We start from the raw sequence: 20954 nt of genomic DNA, 5'->3' as shown, positions 1-20954 counted from the left end.
AATTTCTCCTTTCCCTCCCTTATCTAAGCTTGTTATTGTCACTCGTTATCACTGTAACATTCAGGCGTATTAACCCCATCGTTGCTAAAGTTCTAACCAATTTGCATGCCCTTAAAGCCGTAAAAGCAACGTTATTTGGTTGTATCAATTGACCAATGCTTATCCAATCCGTAATATCCTTAAAGTCATCAATATGACCTGTGACAAAGCATATTTCCTCCTGCCAGGACAACAGACAATGTTCTTTCAAGTGCACTTTGAAAAACATTCCATGTTACTCCATTCTTAGGGAAAATATGCTCATCCTAAACCAATTATTTTATTTACAATTCACCTAATTATTTGGATGAATGTCATGAATTTTATCATGCCACTATTGCATTGTAAATTTCCCATCTGATGTCGTTAACAGCCAAATAATTCAATACCTACTATACTTTGTAAATCACCTCATATGATGTTTACTTAAGACACGAGTCATTTCCCATAGCCTGTTACCAAAACAAAAATCTACAACAATTAAATGAGACAAATCAACCTTTTGTTAGACAATTCCTAATTACAAAACTTTAATGTTTTAAAAACCTTATCGTCACCAATATACCATAATATTGTAAATTTTGTCATCCTGGCCTTTTATTCTTTTAAACAGCCAACCTCATGGATTAAAGTATTTTGAATAATCAAAAAATTCTGAAATAGTATTAATATTATTTTATCCTCCAAAAGCTAGTTTCCTTTAACTAAGAGCCCTTTGAAATCCACAATTGCTCAAAAATGACTATTTTGGTCTATTTCCCAAATCCAAAGCTTTTTACCAAATCAACCTTTTACTGAACAGATTTTTCTATCCTCTTAATGCATTTCATTTTAAAACCCAAAATATCAATGCGAAAGCATTCGCATAACCTTGCATTTCTTGCAGCCCATGTATTGTTCTTATTCTGAAAAGTCCAAACAGAAAACGCAATTAGCCGTTAACTATGACCTCCACTCTTGCTGCGAAAACAGCATTGTTATCTTATGTTTACAAACCAGCTTTTTCCCTGTGCCCAAATACAACGCTTTTTAGAGAAGACAACCATTAAAACGTCAAATTAACCCCTCTTCCGATATTCAACTACATAACAATATTTTTCCAAGACCCCATATATCCAGAATATGTATGCTGCAAGCACAACAATATGGCAAAAACCCATTTTCTGCCCTCAAGTTTGCTTCAGCACCCCCAAGGCCAATTATTATTATTATAATGTCTTCACGGAAGGGATCACAAAATTTTTGTCGTTTACACGGTCCGAACGCTCCCGAAAGCCCAACACAGTTAAATCGTCTGCCCCGCGGCCCACATGTTTCACTCCCATCTAATCAGCAGCCGCTGCACCAGAAACGCTTCCCCCGCAGTCGACACATTTTTTGGCAAGTCTAGAGCATAATAAAAACACAGGTGACATTCCCTGCTAAAATTTAAATGATCATTTTGTATATATTCTTTTGTCTTTTTAAACACCATCTTCCCGTTAGCGGACGGGATCAAAAACCAAGCTGCAATAAGCCATCACATTGCTGTAAATTGACAGTACATATAGGTTATATTAACAAAGCACCACCAGCACTTGGAAATAACCATTCTAATTGTTGTTATACAAGCCCAAGCATCACAAAAAAACCCAATTTATTGTAATCACAAAACGTCATACCCGGATTAACCAAATCAAATACCAGTGTCCCCATTAATTTTCTAGCTCCCTTTATTTTTGTTAAACTTCCTCCGCGCCCGTCCCCTATCTCGGTAAATATTTTCCCCGTCAGCCGAGGAGGCCCCGCTTTTTTTTCCTTACCAAACAGTACTTTCCCGCCGCCACGGTCTTAAATATATCCCCGTTATCCGAGGGAGCCCCCACTATTTTCCCAAAATAGTATTTTTTTAACTTCTCCCCGGCCTTATTTCGCCATTAGTGTCTGTGGAACAAGCTGTTACACTTTTATCCACTCACATATTATTTATATATGTATATTACCTCCATTAGTGTCTGTGGAACAAGCTGTTACACTTTTATCCACTCACATATTATTTATATATGTATATTACCTCTATGCATTAGTGCATATATTATCCTGCATTTTATGCATTTTAAGCTGGCCAGCAAACCCATATTTATTTATCCATAAATATAGCTGTGTAATATTTTTAAAGCGCTTTGTCTTTCCAATTTTTTCCAATCCTTACAAGTTAGACGTATTTTTTTGGATCGTCATCCAAACCCGCCTTACAACACGTGTTTCCCATATTTTACTTTTTTGTAGTGAGTTCGTGTGCCTCACAGAGTTAACTTTATTATATCTATTTTTATTATTATCACTCCTTCGACTGTATTTCCTAGGCTTATCTTAATTTTACTGCAGAAACCACACAAACAACATACAACGTATATTCGTGCCTACCCTTTAGACACAGGACACTCCCCGGCCCCAATATTGTACCTCTAGTACAATACATTCGTGCCTACCCCTGAGACACAGGACACTTTCCAGCAAAGTGCCCCACCGTACCTGCCATTGACTAGTATAAACACAGGGTTTTATCGCCGTCACCCAGGACGCGAAACCAGCCCAACAATGGGCCTCACATACAATGTCCCTTTAACGCATTTGTAAACACCTTCACAACATGCAGACATTAATGTGGACTTACCCGAGATCCATCAGATGTCTCCCTCCAGCAGGAAAAGTCTTCAACCGCCGAGAATCCAGGCGCCCCCGTCGAAAAACTCCGGCCCACCAAGGGTTTTGAAGACGCCGTGCGCACGGTCACTTACCAGATGTCGAACAGCAGCGCCTGGGTTCTCGCTCCGGTATATTGACCTCCATGGCTCGAAGGACCAAAATGTCAGGTTCATTAATAATTACCTTCGTCCGTAATTATCAATAACTGCAGGAAGACATCTTATTCAATTATTGACATTTAATTAAATAGAAATGGATACAACAGATAGCCTCCGGAGGGAGAGTTACAGCAAGCGTCACCGTACGACTTCCGAACGTCTCCTCGAATAGACGTTTTCGTCCCATTCTTATGGTCACAAGTTACAGAGTTGTTGATCATTCCATCACGTATGAGTAAAAACAACATCTGGGACTACAATAACAATCAAAGTATTTTACTAATAACAAAAACAGGGACTAGACCTAACAGCATTTAGATTAGAGTAATTATACAACCTCCTTGACCTAAGAATCATATAATATAATCATAATCATATAATCGTTACATACAGAAAAACCCGAAGTGTACGGTTACATAACGATAACAATATTCTTGTTATTGTCCGAATAGCCCTGTCCTCGTCACCAAGGGCCCACCAAATCTCAAGGACCCAGATTGGGTGGATTGTTTGTATAACCATCCTGGAACAGGCTGTCTAGGTTAAAGATGACTTGGTGTGACCTCAAGACTTTTGAAAAACAGAAAGAGAATGATTTAACAAAGTAATGAATTAATACAGAGAAAAGAAAGAGAATGATTTAATAAAGAAATGAATTAATATAACTATTATAATAGTAAAACAGAATAAACCCAACAATGACTAACTATATATGATCTGTTCCATGTCTTAAAAAATAGCTTCATGTGTCAAATTTTTTTTCAGTCAAAGCACTGCAAATATTATTTTTTAGAAAATCCTATGGAGAATATTTTTGACATCTCTGATGGGTCCTTTTCATTCTTGGATATTAGAGGATTCTTGTGATGAAGCAGAAGGGCACCCAAGCAGCTCGGCAGGGCACCCGCCAGCAGCAGCCACAGTCTCTTCAGCCCGCAGGCACAACTCCTGAAGGAAGTTGGCTGTCTCCATTTCCAAGTCACTCTCATCATCTAACAGGGCGTAAACATGTACGTAAAAGTACAAAAATGAAAACAACTATTGAAACTAAATTTCATCTTCATATCTCATACACGCAGTTGTTGTTGAATGCAATAATTCAGCCATTTCAAAATATCAAAATGTTAATTTCCCCCCTCTAATTTTCTGAGCTGCTTTATTCTCACTGGGGTGATGGGGGGTGCCGTAGCCTATGTAAGATAATATTTTAAGATAAAATGTCAAAGTCGCTTGGCAATTGTTTGTTCATATTGCATCTGTTTTTGTAAGTATAGAAACATCATTGTCATAAGAAACTTGCTCTGAGTTTGGTCATGGAGACCTCATACTGATTAACCTGACTTCGCCCAAAGTATGGCCGTTGCCATGGAGACTTGCCACTGATTAATCAGCCTTCGCCCAAAGTTTGCCTGTTGCTATGGAGACCTGTGACTGATTAATCCAACTTTGCCCAGAGTTTGGTCGTTGTCATAGAAACCATACTATACAACCATAGAAACCATACAACCCTGTTTTCCTATATAAAGACAAACCCACTGTTCATTCGAGAGAGAGTTGCAGGACCATTGCGCTGAACAGCACTCCACTGTTAGAGCTCTCACTCTCCACTTTGCAGTTTTCCCTTTTTCCAATTAAATTGATCTCCCTTATTTCTTAACCTGCTCCTAAAGTGTATTTCAGATCTATCACCTATCCCAGCTGACTTCGAGCCAGAGGTGGGGGACACCCTGAATTGGTGGCCAGCCAATTGCAGGGCACAAGTAGACAAACAACCATTCACGCTCACATTCATACCTAGGGGCAATTTAGAGTGTCCAATCAGCCTACCATGCATGTCTTTGGAATAGGGGAGGAAATCGAAATACCCAGAGAAAACCCACACAGGGATGGGAGAACATGCAAACTCCAAACAGGTGGACCAACCTGGATTTGAACCCAGGTCTTCCACTGTGAGACTAATGCTCTAACCACTCACCCGAGGAGTCGCTCTATGTTATTTGATAAAAACATTTAACCGGCGACCTGGTGGCGCGAGTGTTTAGTGCGTCGGCCTCACAGCTCTGGGGTCCTGGGCCCAAATCCAATTTGCATGTTCTCCCCAGGCCTGCATGGGTTTCCTCAGGGTACTCCTGTTTCTGATTGGACACTCTAAATTGCCCCTAGGTATGGGTGTGAGTGTACGTACGCGGTTGTCCGTCTCATTGTCCCCTGCGATTGGCTGGCCACCGATTCAGGGTGTCCACCGCCTCTGGCCCGGACTCAGCTGGGATTGGCTCCAGCACCCCCCGCAACCCTAATGAGCATAAAGCAGTTCAGTAAATGAGAGAGCATTTAGCCAACCATGTGTAGCTTGTTATTCTAGTAATTTTGTTGACTATGGTTGAAAAATCACTAAGAGATAAAATTTGCTACCTTAGAACATTTTACATGATCAATCTGCAAAAGACATTTGAAGCACAAATATCAGGATAGATAATTATATATATCTCTAAGCAGTCACCAGTTGGTTGTGCCTACTTTTACATAAAATACAACATGCAATGGAAGCTCAAGGTGCTTTGATGGTGTTCTTCTGGTCAGCTACAATGTTCAGATTGATCTCTCAATTTTCTATGTACGATAACTCATAGATTTTCTGTGAAATTCAAGTCAAGGGAAACTCCAAGCTAATAAAATACACTGCCATAGTCAGTACCACTTTAGCCATTAAACATAAAATTGTCTCCATATAGTCATTCAGCATAGAGAAGTATAAAACATTAAAGAATTAGATTGCTGGTCTACGCAATGCTAACCAAATGCGATCATGCAGATACAGAGGCATCAAACTACTGGTTCCACTCCTCTTTATATTACATTTTTTTTGACATTTTTTGAACTTATAGAGCCTAAAACAGGGTTGGTGAAACGAAAAACACTTAAAGGCCTATTTGGATTATTATCTAAACCAGGGGTGTCAAACTCCCTTTGGTCTGCGGGTCGAATACAGCTTAATTTGAGATCAAGCGGGCCGGACCAGTAAACTCATTGCAAAATTACATAGAACTAACAATAAGCCCACCTTTTTTCCTTTGTATTAGTCACTAATACTAATAATTAGTGCAAAGAATGAGTAAATTATCAAAATGTTTATTAACAGAATTTTTCTTTTACATTATGAACAATATATTATGAACAAGAGAATAACATAAGAACATAAATAAATGTCAATTCATGTTGTCTGCACGTACTAAACACTGCACCCCCTACCGGACAATACAAGAACTACAAATTTTAAAGAAAATTCTTATTTTTTTTATACAATGCAGCTTTCTTCCGCGGGCCGTACTAAACCACCAGACGGGTCGGATCTGCCCCGCGGACCGTATGTTTGACACACTACAAAAGTGTTAGGTAAGCTTGGCAGCAGTGTTGGAAGAAATTTTTGCTTTGAAGGTATTTTTTGCAATTTGGCTGAAAAAGATGTGACAGGGCACGTTCTATCATTTGCCTTTTTAGTTGTAACTTTTTAAGACCTAAAATTTTGGTGTTTTATTGATCTGTAAACTATAATTCTCTTGATTATAAAAAAACAAAGCTTTGAGATATTTGAATCTATATGTAATCAATAATATTTCTATGAGTTTCACTTTTTTAATGATTGACGAAAGCTTGCCTTTTTGCACAATATTTCATTTATATGAGAAGCAACTTTATATGTGACTTCATAAGAAACATTTTCCACATAACCAATGACTGCTTCCCTTGAGCTAAAACAAAAAGAAGTGAGCACCTTTCAGCTTTTTCAGCTTTGGGGCATCCATTTCCAGGTCGGCATTCTGCTCCTGCATGACCCTGCACATCTTTTTGTGGGTGAACCAATGGACCTTTTGGCATGTCAAACTGCAATAAGTGACCTATAATACAATAATAATTATAAAAAAGGTCATTACAATACTCATTTTTAGCATTAGCTGTTCCACAATTAGGTAGTGCAGTTAGGTACTAGGTAGCAGGTCCACCTAATAGTACCGGGGGTTTCTTCAGTGGGAAAGGAAATAGCAAGACCTGGTGGCGTAACTAAAAAGTGCAGAAGTGTATTAAGGAGATAAGGTAAGAATGGGATACAGTCGAACTTTGTGATACGAGATTCTTGTCTTACGACAAAAAATTTGATTCGCCCGAGATACGATCAAAATTTCATGAAGCGACCAAGCCAGGTGGCCATGGCCCTGTCTTTTTTGTCTTTTCTTGTATAAAATATTTCTACGACCACTGTGCGGACTTTGCATTTCCCCAGTTTTTTCCCCCGTGTTGGTTACATTTACATACCAGGTAAACAATATTATTGTGGATCGGCAATGTTCTGCAAAGAAAAGGCATTTTAGTATACTATTAAACCACTAGTTATTTGAAACTTTGTTAATAGTAAAAAACTAATTAATTCATTCCAACCCTCTGAAAAAACACCAAAAACAGGATATTGGAAAAGTAATTTTATTTGTTATAATTTGTCATCTGTTAACAAAGTAACAAATAACTAGTGCTTTAATGGTACTAAAATGTGTTTAATAGTAGTAAATTTAGACAGATTTTGCGGAGGGGAAAGAGAGAGGGGACGGATGAGAGAGACTTTTTGCACGGCAACGCGCTCATAACATAACATAAACTAATTTAAATGAACTTCGATTACAATGCAGACACACTCAAAAATAAGTTTAATTTAACCTTGCACTAAACCAGTGCTTCTCAAATAGTGGGGCGCGCCCCCCTGGGGGGGCGTGGTGCGATACCTGGGGGGGCGCGTGTAACCCTGGGGAACAGGGTTTTATTTGGCCCTACTAGTATAAAGTGTAATTGCGCATCCAATACAGTAGCTGGCAGTGGCGCTCTCATTGTTACTTCTGTCATGTTTGCGAGAGTGCAACATTTCACATGTTGTACTCATAACAATTTCATAAAATGATTTTATTTATGGTCACGGTGGGAAGTGGGGGGGGGGGGCGAATAGTTTTCTTCTTGCTAGGGGGGGCCTAACAGAAAATAATTGAGAAGCACTGCACTAAACTTAATTCTAATTTTGTTTACATTTTTTATACCTTTCTTTCAGTGGTTCAGTATGTCGGGGTACTCGTATGTCGTGGCACTCGTATGTCGGGGCACTCCTATGTCGGGGCACTCCTATGTCGGGGCACTTGTATGTCGGGGCACTCGTATCTCGGGGCACTCGTATGTCGGGGCACTCGTATGCCGGGGCACTCGTATGTCGGGGCACTCGTATGTCGGGGCACTCGTATGTCGGGGCACTCGTATGTCGGGGCACTCGTATGTCGGGGCACTTGTATGTCGTGGCACTCGTATGTCGGGGCACTTGTATGTTGGGGCTCTCGTATGTCGGAGGACTCGTATGTCGGGGCACTCGTATGTCGGGGCACTCGTATGTCGGGGCACTCGTATGTCCGGGCACTTGTATGTTGGGGCACTCGTATGTCGAGGTATTACTGTATAATGTTTGCTATCGTTGAAAAAGGGCTCTTGCTGTAATATTTCTTAGTACTTTTCATGGATTACTTACAGATTTGCAGAGGGAGCACCGTTTGTCAGCTCCCCGCTCTCCACACGTGGCACAATAGTCATCATCCACAAAAGCCATCTGACCCGTGAGAGCCTGTGTTAAAACTGAGTAGGCAGTTGGGTTGTTGCCCTGAAAATAGGAAAAATCTACAGTTAACTAAATAAACACAATTCCTACTATTTAACAATAGTTCGAATATCTTGTTTTTGTTCATTAACTCATTTAGTGCTACATATGACAAAACATAATCTCAATGCATTGTTATTACAAGGGCTGGCAGAAAAGGATTATTGCCAGTAATGAGAGTGAATGAAATAAAATACAAGTACAGTTTTGTGTGCTATAGTTCAATTCTCTGTTAAATTCATCACTTACTATCTCTACCGGCGCAATGCTCCTCACCAGCTGCTGAAGCAGTGTAGTCTCGCAATACGGGAACTTTCTGATGCACTCTCGGATGAATTTCTCTTGGTACTGTGGGAAGCCATCACTGTCTCTCCCCCTTAGAAGACTGGGGGCCACCAATATAATAATTAAGATAAAGCATAAACATCACATTGTTTGTAAAATTATTTATGTTTATAGTATCCTCACCAAGAAGAAATAAAACAAAGGTGAGAAGTTGAGTCCTCCCTTTGGATGGTCTAATAAAAATGTTACCATTGCTTTGTATGCCAAATCAATGAAGGCTTTGAAAGATTGTCATTTATGTTTTATGATTATGGAGCAGAACATTTTTGTATTACAGTGTTCCCTCGCTACTTTGCGGTTCAGCTACCGCAGACTCAGAGCTTCGCGGATATTTGGGGGGGGAAAAATACAAATATTACATTGAAACAACATATTTTACAGTTTTTTTGGTTATAAAATGAATTTCACTCTCTCTACCCGTATTCTATATGGTGCACTGTTTCCAGGGAGGTAAAAAAAATGGAATTAAATTCAAATTAAGCATTTTTGAAGGGAAATTTGCGGAAATTCACTTATCGCGGGTGATCCCGGTCCCCATTAACCGCGATAACCGAGGGAACACTGTATTTTTCAAGACTTGTGAATCCCAAATTTCTCCAAGTCTGGGATGCCAAAAACTAAATTTAATCAGAGGTGTTTGTAGATACTTTGCCTTACCTCTTCACTAAAGCATCCAACTTGTCATCTTGTTTCTGTAGGAAGATCACACATTTCTGCAGGATGCAGCTGATGTAATGCATCTTCATGGCCAGAACCTCATTCATGTCTTGCTGCTTCACGCACTGTTCACACAGCAGGTCCATCACCTGGTAACACTTCTTCAGGGCTTCCACATCCACTAAAACAGGGTTCTCTCTCACCAACATAACAATCTGGCAGAACAGTAATGGGACAACTTTGTTACATTTGCGGATGAGCGGGGGAACCAATTGCTAGAAAAAACAGGGAAGTCAGGAAAAGTAGTGGATGACTAAGAATGTTTTTATGTTGAAAGTCCTAAAACAAAGTATAGTGGTACATCTATTTATTTATTTTTTTACAGAAGTGGTTTTGTAACTTAGATTTTCCGTAAGCAGACACATTATACATGTAAATGTTCTAATTCGTTCCACAGTCTTCAATATATCAGCTAAACACACTGAGTCAGAGTTACAATTTTGTATAAAAGAAGTGAGGACCACAAAAAGAGATTATTATTTATGATCACATTAAAATGAATAATAAATACATGGAAAAACATTTTCAAGGGTGTGTAGGTAAGAGAAGAAAACGCAAACGTTTGACAACTGACAAAATCACGAAAATAAGCATCTGAACACATAACTTCAAATTATGAATTCTGCAAACTCACCTTTCTTGGTGGCCAAAATGTAAAATAAAGAATAATGGTGCTTTTAAGCAACTTCAAAAACGAATTAATAAATAATAGAAGGAAGGAGGCCAGTGCAGTGTTGGGAGACAGCTAAGTGTATTTACGTTTCAGGGATGTTTGATTTTATTTTTGCTCATTTGTGTTTTGTAACTTACATTTCATACGTATCTTCAGCGATTGACGCTTATTGTAACCTTAATACTTTGTAAGTAGAGTCAATCGTAAGTAGAGGTAACACTGTACGTACAAACAAAAACTAAGGAGGCAGACAAAAGACTGAGTAAAATAAGAAACTTATTGTCTTTATCTATTTACCAGCAACAAGGCCTGAAGAGGTAGACCAATCTGACAATGACAGCGAAACATGGATGACGATCTGACAAAGAAAAACAAGGGTTTACATAGACAGACTGGGGATTTCCAGAAAATTGAGAAAAAGTGGTTGGTGACAAAAGAGGAAGCCGTTGGTTAAACACACAAGGATCAGACTAAAACAGGTGGAATCAATAGGCAATTACAAAGACAAGAGACACTATGGAACAAACTTGAAAGAACCAAACACAAACCAAATAACTTTAGCCACACCATTGTGTGAGATGTGCAGTGCTACCTCTACTAATGAATGCCACCAAATATGAAATGTTCAGGTTACAAACCACTTTGATAGTTACAAAATTCCCCAAGACGTAAATACATTTCTTGTATCCGTTATTTTGTTATAAATTTTCCTGCCTGACACTTCTTTGGCTTCCTATTAGCCTTAGAATAGCAATTCTCTTTTGATCGCTGCTTGTCATGTTCTTTATTTAAAATTATTGGTGTGAACGAAATGAACACATGTTGAATATATGTAATATACAGTCATACCTCTACTCACGAAATTAATTGGTTCCAAAACTTTTTTCGTAACTTCAAAATCTCGTGAGTAGAAGTGTACTTTACATGTAAATTCTCTAATTCGTTCCACGGTTCTCACACAACTACCAACTAAACCCTTTAAAATTGGTCAAAGTGTCCCAATTTTGTATGAGAGGTGTGAGGAAACACACAAAATGAGACAAAATTACATGGAAATGATTGTGTGTGTGAAAATATGTGCCATTTGCATTTGTAGTTTTTAATCGCTTATCAAGGGGAATTCAAAAAAAAATAATGGATAAGGAAATGCATTTACTTTTTGGGTTTTTTTGGAAATAGATATCTTTTGTATCTCGAGTGACTCATTTGCATACGAAGATTTCGTAACCGGAAATTAGTAAGTAGAGTTATGACTGTACTGGGATCCTTCACCATTTCACAGCTTCAACATTCACGGCTTCAGTACATCACAGTTTGTTAATCTTAAGTATATAAAAAAAGTTCATAAGAAATGTCAAAATTCACACTGAAACTCCCAAGCAGAAGACATGGAAATAAAAAATGTTCTTTGGGACTAAATTGGGTGGCACTCAGCGCTGAAGAAGAAGCGACATTTTACCGTCGATTAAGAATGACGCCTTGCCATTTCCCTGGTTTATTTGGAGTATATTTCGAATTGCACACATTACCAGTGGAGAAAGACTACACCGAGCCTATTCCAGCTTTCTTTGTATTCTGTCCTTGTTTGCCTGGGCTGATCTATGACCTCTTGTTTTGTTCCCAGGATCCTGACCCTACTCAGCCCCACAACCACGGACCATGGGTATGATGTCGACCACACGTATTTTTCCTTCATTCTGGACACCACCACGGACCCCTCGGCTACCGACCTACGCACTATGACAAATGACTCGCCTACGCTGCTCCTTTTGTGCTTTTGCCCGTCTTTGGAAGGCTTCCAAAAAATAGAAAGTTCCACATCCAGATTGCTTCATTTGCCTGCCTTTGGGTCCTCTGCTCAGGGTCGGAACACTCACATCTTTCATACAAAAGTGGGACGCTTGGATCATTTTTAAAGTATGTAGTTTTTTGAGGACTGTCCAACGAATTAGAGAATTTGCATATAAAGTACTGCTCTACTTACAAAAAAAAGCCAAGTTACGTAACAAGGTCTGGAACCAATTACAGTGTTCCCTCGGTTATCGCGGTTAATGGGGACCGGGACCACCCGCGAGAAGTGAATTTCGGCGAAGTAGGGATTCCCCTTCAAAAATGCTTAATTTGAATTTAATTCCAATTTATAGTATTTTTTTTATTAAAAAAATATCTCCCTGTATACATTACACCATATAGAATACGGTTAGAGAGAAATTCATGTTAGAACAAAAAAACTGTAAAATATATTTATTCAATGTAATATTTGTATTGTTTTTTTCCCAAAAAAATCTGCGAAGCTCTGAGTCCGCGGTAGCTGAACCGCGAAGTAGCGGGGGAACACTGTAATTACATAAGTACAGGGACGACTGCATTTGTGTTATTGGATTTAGGGTACTAACCTTGACTGGGTTGAGATTGGTTGTCATGATAATCTTGTGTAGGGGTCCTACTAAGCATAGAGGAAGCTTGGGCTCTGTCTCCAGCCCCTGAGGTCTCGTGTAGTACTCCAAGCTTGCCCGTGCAAAAAAGTTGTTGATTACTGTCACACAGTCATGCTGGCCTGCCAAAAGATATAAACAATGAGACATTTGATTTCTGTTTTACACTTAACATTGCAGAATTGTGCTTGTTTTACCAACGAAAGCTGCCATTTGAGCAGCGGTGCGACCCACAGAATTCACTAGATCTGTTTCGGCCCCAGCGTCCAGCATCATTGACGTGATGTCTGTCTTTCCTGCCGGGTTAAGATAAATTAACTGGTCGGTATGTTTGCATTTAAAAAAAATGATTATGTACCTTAGAATTTTTTTTTTCTGTGTAATATTTATAGATCACAGTGAAGTAAAAGAAGAAGGGCTAAAAGTAGGTAGATAAAACAACGAATTATAGTTGGAAAATTAATGTGGAACTACTGCGTTTGGAGTATTTGGTTTGTTGAGTGTATTTCCACTTTGTGGTAGTGTTGTAACTGTACAAAGAGTGAATACAGTGGCTTTATCTTGTTATGGTAACACCAAATTTTGCATTTTGGAGATTAAAGTTCTCATAGGAAAATATCTTTTCTTTTGCTGATAATCTTTTGACATTATTAAGTTAGAAATGCTTGACATGCAAGATCATGACTTAATGTTTTTCTCTGGAATTATTATTGGTAATGAAACAACCTAAGTTTTTTAATATTAATACAGTGTTCCCCCGCTACTTCGCGGTTCAGCTATCGCGGACTCAGAGCTTCGCAGATTTTTTTTGGAAAAAAAAATACAAATATTACATTGAAACAACATATTTTAGAGGTTTTTTTTTGTTAGAACATGGATTTCACTCTCTCTACCCGTATTCTATATGGTGTACATATATTATTATATTTTTTATTTTATTTTTGGAATTAAATTCAAATTAAGCATTTTTGAAGGGGAATCCCTACTTCGCAGAAATGCACTTATCGCGGGTGGTCCCGGTCCCCATTAACCGCGATAAGCGAGGAAACACTGTATTTTATTTCATCCCTATAAACCAGTGGTCTCAAACCGGTCCTCAAAGGCCCGCAGTGGGTGCAGGTTTTCATTCCAACTCAACAAGGATACCTTTTGCAAGTGCAATCAGTAAATTAGAGTCAGGTGCTACTTATCTTAAAGACACCTGATTGGTTAAAATGTCGGCACTGGATCGGTTGGAATAAAAACCAGGACCCACTGCGGCCCTATGTTGAACCGGTTTGAGACCACTGCTATAAACTCACACCCTCCAAATAAAAATGAAATATTAATCACATAACTTCATATTATGTCGATTTTATTCATCTATAAATGGAGATTTTTCTTTTGCTATTTTTTACCAATTAAAACCTTATGTATTAAACCTCTAAGGGTTTTTTCCAGGAATATTTAGGTCTATTTAAAGTACTTTTTTATGTTGTTAGATAGTAGTGAGTACATTGCAGTACAGTGTTCCCTCGCTACTTCGCGGTTCAGCTACCGCGGACTCAGAGCTTTGCGGATTTTTTTGTGAAAAAAAATACGAATATTACATTGAAACAACATATTTTACAGTTTTTTGTTATAACATGAATTTCACTCTTTCTACTCGTATTATATATGGTGTACTGTATACAGGGGGTAAAATAAATAAATAAATAAATTAAAACATTTTTTTAAAAAAATTAAATTCAAATTAAGCATTTTTGAAGGAGAATCCCTACTTCGCGGAAATTCACTTATCGTGGGTGGTCCCGGTCCCCATTAACCGCGATAACCGAGGGAACAGTATTGCATGTATTTTTTTTCAAGTGATACTTGGCATGAGGTTTCTTGCAATTGACACTCTAAAAACGTAGTAAAAAGTAAGAGATGTTTATATATTTTACCTGACAAGCCCGCAAACATGAGAGCCGTGTAGCCATACTCATGCTGGTTGCAGTTGACATTAGCCCCATGCTGTAGCAACAAGCGGCACATATCGGCTTTGCCCTTGTAAGCCGCATGCATCAGTGGAGTCATCCCACACTTGTTGACACAAAACAAAAATAGTTGAACACATTGTTTATTTAATCGGACTCATCAAACATGGCACTATCTAAACCATTTCCTCTTTGGTTACTTGAACTACTAATACTTTTTTGTCTTTGTGGAAGTTGTTAAGAAGCACTGTCACCTGATTATGACGGACAAGCGCTTTGAAGGAGCTTGTGTAGTGGTGCCCTTCTATTATCAAAAAACTCAGAGGGCTGCCTCTGCCTCTCATGAGTCATCGCCATATGTTTCTATCACAATAGGTAACATATGTTAACTGCACTATCTGTAGGGAGGTTGCATGTTCTCCTTGGGCTTGCATGAGTTTTCTCCGGTCCCAAAAAAACATGCTTTGTAGTTAGGTTGAATACTCTGAATTCCCCCCAGTTATGAGGGTGAAAACAAATGGTTGTCTGTCTCTTTGTGCCCTGCGATTGGTTGGCTGGCCACCGATTCAGTGTCCCCCGCCTAGTGCCTGTACTCAGCTGGGATATGCTCCAGCACCACCTGCGACCCTTGTGAGGATAAGCAGTACAGAAAAGGAATGAATGAATGTTAGACAGCCGTAACTGTTTTGTAAAGAAACTACTATTATTTTGCATTAGACAGCCAAATAAATGAATTATGTCTCAATATTAAGATTTAGCAATTGCTTCCTATTTGAGGTTGGTATGATTTTTAGGTTGCACTTTTTTTTACACCAATGAATCAATGCTTTTCTTCTTTAAAAAATAGGATTATTGAAATATATATGGCCTATATTGTATTGACTGTCATATTATCATAGATTTCTGATTTGTTAGATGAATATTTTATTCAATATGCAACATGACCCTTGTGAGGATAAGTGGTACAGAAAATGAATGAATGAATATAGCAAAATATGAAACTAAGATAATGTAAAACAGGGGTGACCAAGTCCGCTCCTCAACAGCCCCTATCCAGTCTGTTTTCCATGTTTCCCTCCACCAACACACCTGAATCAAATCATCGGGATCGGTAAGAAGTTTCTGAAGAGCTTGCTGAGTTGATCATATGATTCAGGTGGGGTAGAGGAGGGAGATATGAAAAACACGCCAGACAGGAGCTCTCGAGGACTTATTGGATTGGCGCACTGTCTTTTTTACAGCATCTCTTTCGTGTATAACAGATAGCTACGAGCACTGGGCGGAGCGTTGCATTTTTTTCAGTGTTTTTTTTCCCCCTCACTCAGCGCAAATGGCATAGCGATTGCTAGTTCGAGGAGTATATATTATTTCTCATTGGCAAGTGGTCTTGCGTTATCCTATTATGATGACATTTGTGTGCATCATTTTCGGAATATTTTGAAGGGAATACAAACAACCCATCGATAGTGAAAGTCAGGTTGGAGTCGGGGCAAACAGAGCCAAGAGAAGAAGGGTATAAAAATGTAAAACAAAACTAGAATTAAGTTTAGTGTAAAGTTATATTAAACTTATTTTTGAGTGTGTCTGCATCATATTTCAAGTTCATTTAAATTAGTTTGTTATGTTACGATTCACTTTTGCAAAAAGTTTCCCCCGCTTCCCCCCTCTATGTCCCTCTCTCTCTACCCTCAGCGAAATATGTCTAATTTCAGTTATATTAAACACATTTTAGTAATATTAAACCACTAGTTATGATTTTCTTTGTTAATAGATGGCGATCAGAAGAAATAAAACATTTTCTTCCAATCTATAATCCTGTTTTTGGTATTTTTTAAGAGGGTTGGAACGAATTAATTTGTTTTTAGTTCATTTCAACGGGAAACGTTTGTTCGAGTTACGAGAATATCAACATACGAGCTCAGTCCCGGAACGAATTAAACTCGTATCTCTAGGTACCACTGTACTACCAAGTAGGTCCATTGGCAACATGGTATATATAAAACAGCTCCTCAGAGTAGCAGCACCTCGCCCCTGAGATCATCAGTTGTGTAAAAAGAGCAATATCAGGCAAGTGTTGAAAAGATTTTAAGGTTACCACACAGACTATTACAACATCAAATAAAAGTTATTTTTATATTATTTTACATAAAGCCAACTATTTTTTCATCTCTCAGCTTGTTTTCTGAACCGCTTTATCCTCACTAGGGTCACGGGGGGTGCTGGAGCCCATCCCAGCTGACTTTGGACCACCCTAAATTGGTGGCCAGCCAATCGCAGGGCACAAGGAAACAAACAACCATTTATGCTCACACTCATACTTAAGGGCAATTTAAAGTGTCCAATCAGCCTACCATGTAAGTCTTTGGAATGAGGGAGGAAACCAGAGTATCCGGAGAAAACCCACGCAGGCCCGGCCGGGGAGAACATGCAAACTCCACACAGGTGAACCGACCAGGATTTGAACCCAGGTCACCCACTGTGAGGCCGATGCAATAACCACTAAGCCGCCAGCCGGCCACCAACAAATTTAATTTTATAAATTTTATTAAACTCGCATATCGGAAGCAGTTGCTTGTCATAACTGTGCTGAGTTGAATTTGTAGTTTTTTAAAACCACAAACTCAGAAAATTAGGTCGGATTCAGTTTTGTAAACAGTTATCATGTGATTTTAAAAGTAATTCTTGGGTTTGATCACAAGGGTTAATACATATATATAAACACACACATGAGGGAGGAGACCCTCCCGGGTTGAGAGTGAGAGGGAGGGAGGGAGGGAGGGAGGGTGGTTTTTAAAAGATGGTATAGGGGGGGAGACAGAGATAGAACTATAAAAAGTCAGTATACATAGTGTATAACAGGGGTGTCAAATTCCCTTTGGTCTGCGGACCGAATACAGCTTAATTTGAGATCAACCAGGCCGGACCAGTAAACTCATTGCAAAATTACGTAGAACTAACAATAAGCCCACTTTTTTTCCTTTGTATTAGTCACTAATACTAATAATTAGTGCAAAGAATGAGTAAATTATCAAAATGTTTATTAACAGAATTTTCCTTTTACATTATGAACAATATATTATGAACAAGAGAATAACATAAGAACATAAATAAAGTATGTGCAATTTTAACAACACTTTTACATAGTTAAACCTATAATTAAGTGTGTTGTACATAAAACTGATCAGAGAAATAGTAACAATCTTCCAAAAACATTTAGTACCAGCCTTGTGGAACTTAAAAACACTGTTTTTCAACATCTGGAAAGCAATTTGAACAAATTAATAACTTTAACACTGCGCCCCTAGCGGATAATACAAGAACTACAAATTTAAAAGAAAATTCATATTTTTTTTTATACAATGCAGCTTTCGTCCCCGGGCCGTACCAAACCACCAGACGGGCCGGATCCGGCCCGCGGGCCCTATGTTTGACACCCCTGGTGTATAGTGTACTGTATGTATGTAAGTACTATGTAGCAAAAACACTTTATCTATCACTTTTTTTTACCACCTATTTCATACCTCATCCAAACAGTTGACTCGTACATCTTCACATGTAAGCAGCTGGGTTGCCTCTTGCACATCACCTAAAGATCAAAACTATTCCATTCATCCAATGTGTAAACCATTACTATATAAAGTAAATGACTGTGCACTATGAGTTTAATAATACATGAAATTGGATCATTTGTCAATATGTTAAGCCCAATTGAATCTAAATCGCTAAAAACAATAAAAAATATTGTTAAATATTGTCATCCTTTAGATATGCTATTTTTTTAAAGAATTAAAATGCGTCAAATATTTCAGCAACAAAAATGTCAAAGGCATGATAATTCTTTAGTGCTTTTTGAAAACTTTGGGTGAAATTGAATTGATTGCGTAAAATGTATAAATAATAGATCGAAGGCGGTTGAATCGAATTGAATGACAAAAATATTGTAATATTAGCAAATATTGTATTGTTATTCATATATGGCATCATATCATGATTACATTGATGATTTTTACTCCAATTGTACACTATATGTACTTTACAAAATAGATCACAGTAACAATAGGAAAGTTGCCACTCCAGGTCTGAGATCACAATAATAATATTAAAACAGAGATTAAATCTATAATAAGGAATCAATCAGAGAATTTGTATAAAAGTTCAACTCACCTATCTCAACTAATTCCAAAAGTTTCCTTTCGGATGATGTAAGATCTCCTTTGATTGGCACAGCCATTGTTTGTTCTATTCAGATATTATTTTTGCTCTCTTTAATCAATGTGAACAAAATCTTATTGGAAGTGTTCTCAAAAGGACTGATGAAGTGTGGCAAATACTTGAGAAGGATGAGCCATTCTTGGATCATACCACTAACAAACAAAGAGGGAGGCATAGCCATCCATCTATAAGTTGTCGTTTTAAGTAGTAACTCATATCTTGTAATTTTCTCTGTATAAATACATATGTAGTAAATACTGTATGACTATACAATAAACACGAAAGAAAGACAAACAAAGCTCATGTGAATGTGATGAATTTGAAAAGTGGTCTCTTCCAGTTAGACATGTTTTCTAGCAAAGTTGTGCCTATTTTCTATCCTTATTTCGTCCTGGACATATTACAATAACTACAATAACTAATTTAGTGATGAATAGAAAACGTTCGGGACAAATGTTATTGAGGTTATAATTATTATTTCAAGTCTCACATGAGTTTGTCTTTTTAATGCTTTATATATTTTCCATTGCTGTTTGTTTAGGGACCTTGTTTGTCCAATTACATTTGTTGTATCATTACTGTGGAATATGTATTAGTTTTTTTTTAAATTTGCTTTTTTATCATGTGATATGATTATAATATATACCATAGCCACTTGTAATGTAGAGAAGGCATCAGAAAAATTTGATATCACTACCTCTGACCCTACATTCTTACTACTTGTTACTATATTTGCTCCAAATTACAATTACAGTAACTATATACATTTTAGGGGGAAAACAACAACAATTTCAAACAAACCTCTTGGATTTTTTTTAACAATTAATCCACATTTGTTAAGCTATGTAACTAAGATAACAGAGATGAAACAATTCAATAAGTTGGGATAAAAGAAAAGAAAAAAATAGTTTTTCAAATTTCTCTGCAGCCAAAAAATAGTTACAGTTGTCAGACCCAACTCAACACGAATGTGTCCAAGTGTTGAGTCTTTATTTGTAAACATACATACACATACGTGGGGTCACGAGAGGTTAATTACATATATTCTGCCATCTAGTGGAACAGTTTTTTTTACTGTCCGTCATGTCATTAAATGTGGCGCAGGTAGTTGAAAAATGTACCGTGTTTTATCACATATAAGCTGTATTTGTAACTCAAAAATGATGACTGGTTCAAAGGTATGGCTTAAATGCTCACAAGACTTGCTATACTCTTTTTTACCAGTAGATGTTGGCAAAATAACATTTGGTATTTGTTGGTTATTTTCTCTTTTGCAATAAGAACACACCCATTACTCTGGATGAATTACTATCTTTCTTATGATATTGACCCAAATAATGTGCTTTTGATTCATGCAATATCTCAGAAATGCCACCCGCGAATTTTCCCTTCAAAGTAACACATTTGTACTCCCTCTTAAAACTGAATATGGAGGGGGAAATTGTGAATAAGGGGGCGGCTTACGTGCAAGAGATTGCAAAATTCAACGATTTTCAGGCAATACGATACTATTCGAAAATACGATACTAATGTAGATTCCATTTGCAGGCAATTTGTTCAAAATTGAAAGTTGAAAAAAACTAGTTGAAATGTAGTCACACGGCTTAGGAATCCAGGAACACTGATATACACATTTGGAATATCTAATGAATGTGACTTAAAATGGTTGGAACATCAAACAGGAGCAAAAGTCTCACGTGAATGTGGACATTTGTGGTGATGGGTGGCACAATTTGTTTTTGAGGAAACCTGAACATTGTTTTCCAAACAACAAAGCAGCCAAATAGTGCATCTCGTGGCACGTGACTACACAAAAATGTATCGAGAAATCTGAATAATGAAATGATAATCTTGTTCTGGTTAATGCCATCCATAAACCACAAAGCTCGCAATTTTGCCAAAACAGCCGTTTATTTACAAAAAGGCTCCGCACAACTGTCATATGTTAATGTGAGGCAATGAAAGGAACAGAAAGAAACATGTCCGCAAATCACGTGAGGCTTACTTAACCAATGAGTAGAAGTTCGGTAAATTCGCAGTCTGACAAGG

The 20954-nt window shown here is 37.9% G+C and overlaps 1 protein-coding gene across 1 annotated transcript; it reads right to left on the bottom strand.

Moving 5' to 3' along the window:
- Positions 1 to 3589: 3589 nt before the first annotated feature.
- On the bottom strand, positions 3590 to 18993 carry LOC144215023 (ankyrin repeat and MYND domain-containing protein 2-like). The gene is made up of 10 exons (XM_077743786.1): positions 18858 to 18993; positions 18215 to 18279; positions 14661 to 14799; positions 12933 to 13031; positions 12697 to 12857; positions 9568 to 9782; positions 8815 to 8950; positions 8440 to 8568; positions 6658 to 6781; positions 3590 to 3877 (listed from the first exon to the last, which is right to left on the bottom strand). Exons 1-10 carry the CDS (start codon positions 18922 to 18924, stop codon positions 3723 to 3725), a joined length of 1290 nt encoding a protein of 429 aa, XP_077599912.1. The 5' UTR covers positions 18925 to 18993; the 3' UTR covers positions 3590 to 3722.
- Between the last annotated feature and the right edge of the window lie 1961 nt (positions 18994 to 20954).

Source organism: Stigmatopora nigra, chromosome 21, assembly GCF_051989575.1.
Source record: "Stigmatopora nigra isolate UIUO_SnigA chromosome 21, RoL_Snig_1.1, whole genome shotgun sequence".
NCBI classification, from domain to species: domain Eukaryota; kingdom Metazoa; phylum Chordata; class Actinopteri; order Syngnathiformes; family Syngnathidae; genus Stigmatopora; species Stigmatopora nigra.
This window is presented reverse-complemented; position numbering and strand designations above follow the sequence as displayed.

Excerpts from the sequence above, each read along its gene's own strand:
- LOC144215023 (XM_077743786.1), bottom strand. The coding sequence starts at position 18,924 with ATGGCTGTGCCAATCAAAGGAGATCTTACATCATCCGAAAGGAAACTT. Across the intron at positions 12,858-12,932 it reads TCAAATGGCAGCTTTCGTTG|GCCAGCATGACTGTGTGACA; the intron begins GTAAAACAAGCA and ends ATCTTTTGGCAG. Across the intron at positions 8,951-9,567 it reads TTGGATGCTTTAGTGAAGAG|TCTTCTAAGGGGGAGAGACA; the intron begins GTAAGGCAAAGT and ends GGTGGCCCCCAG.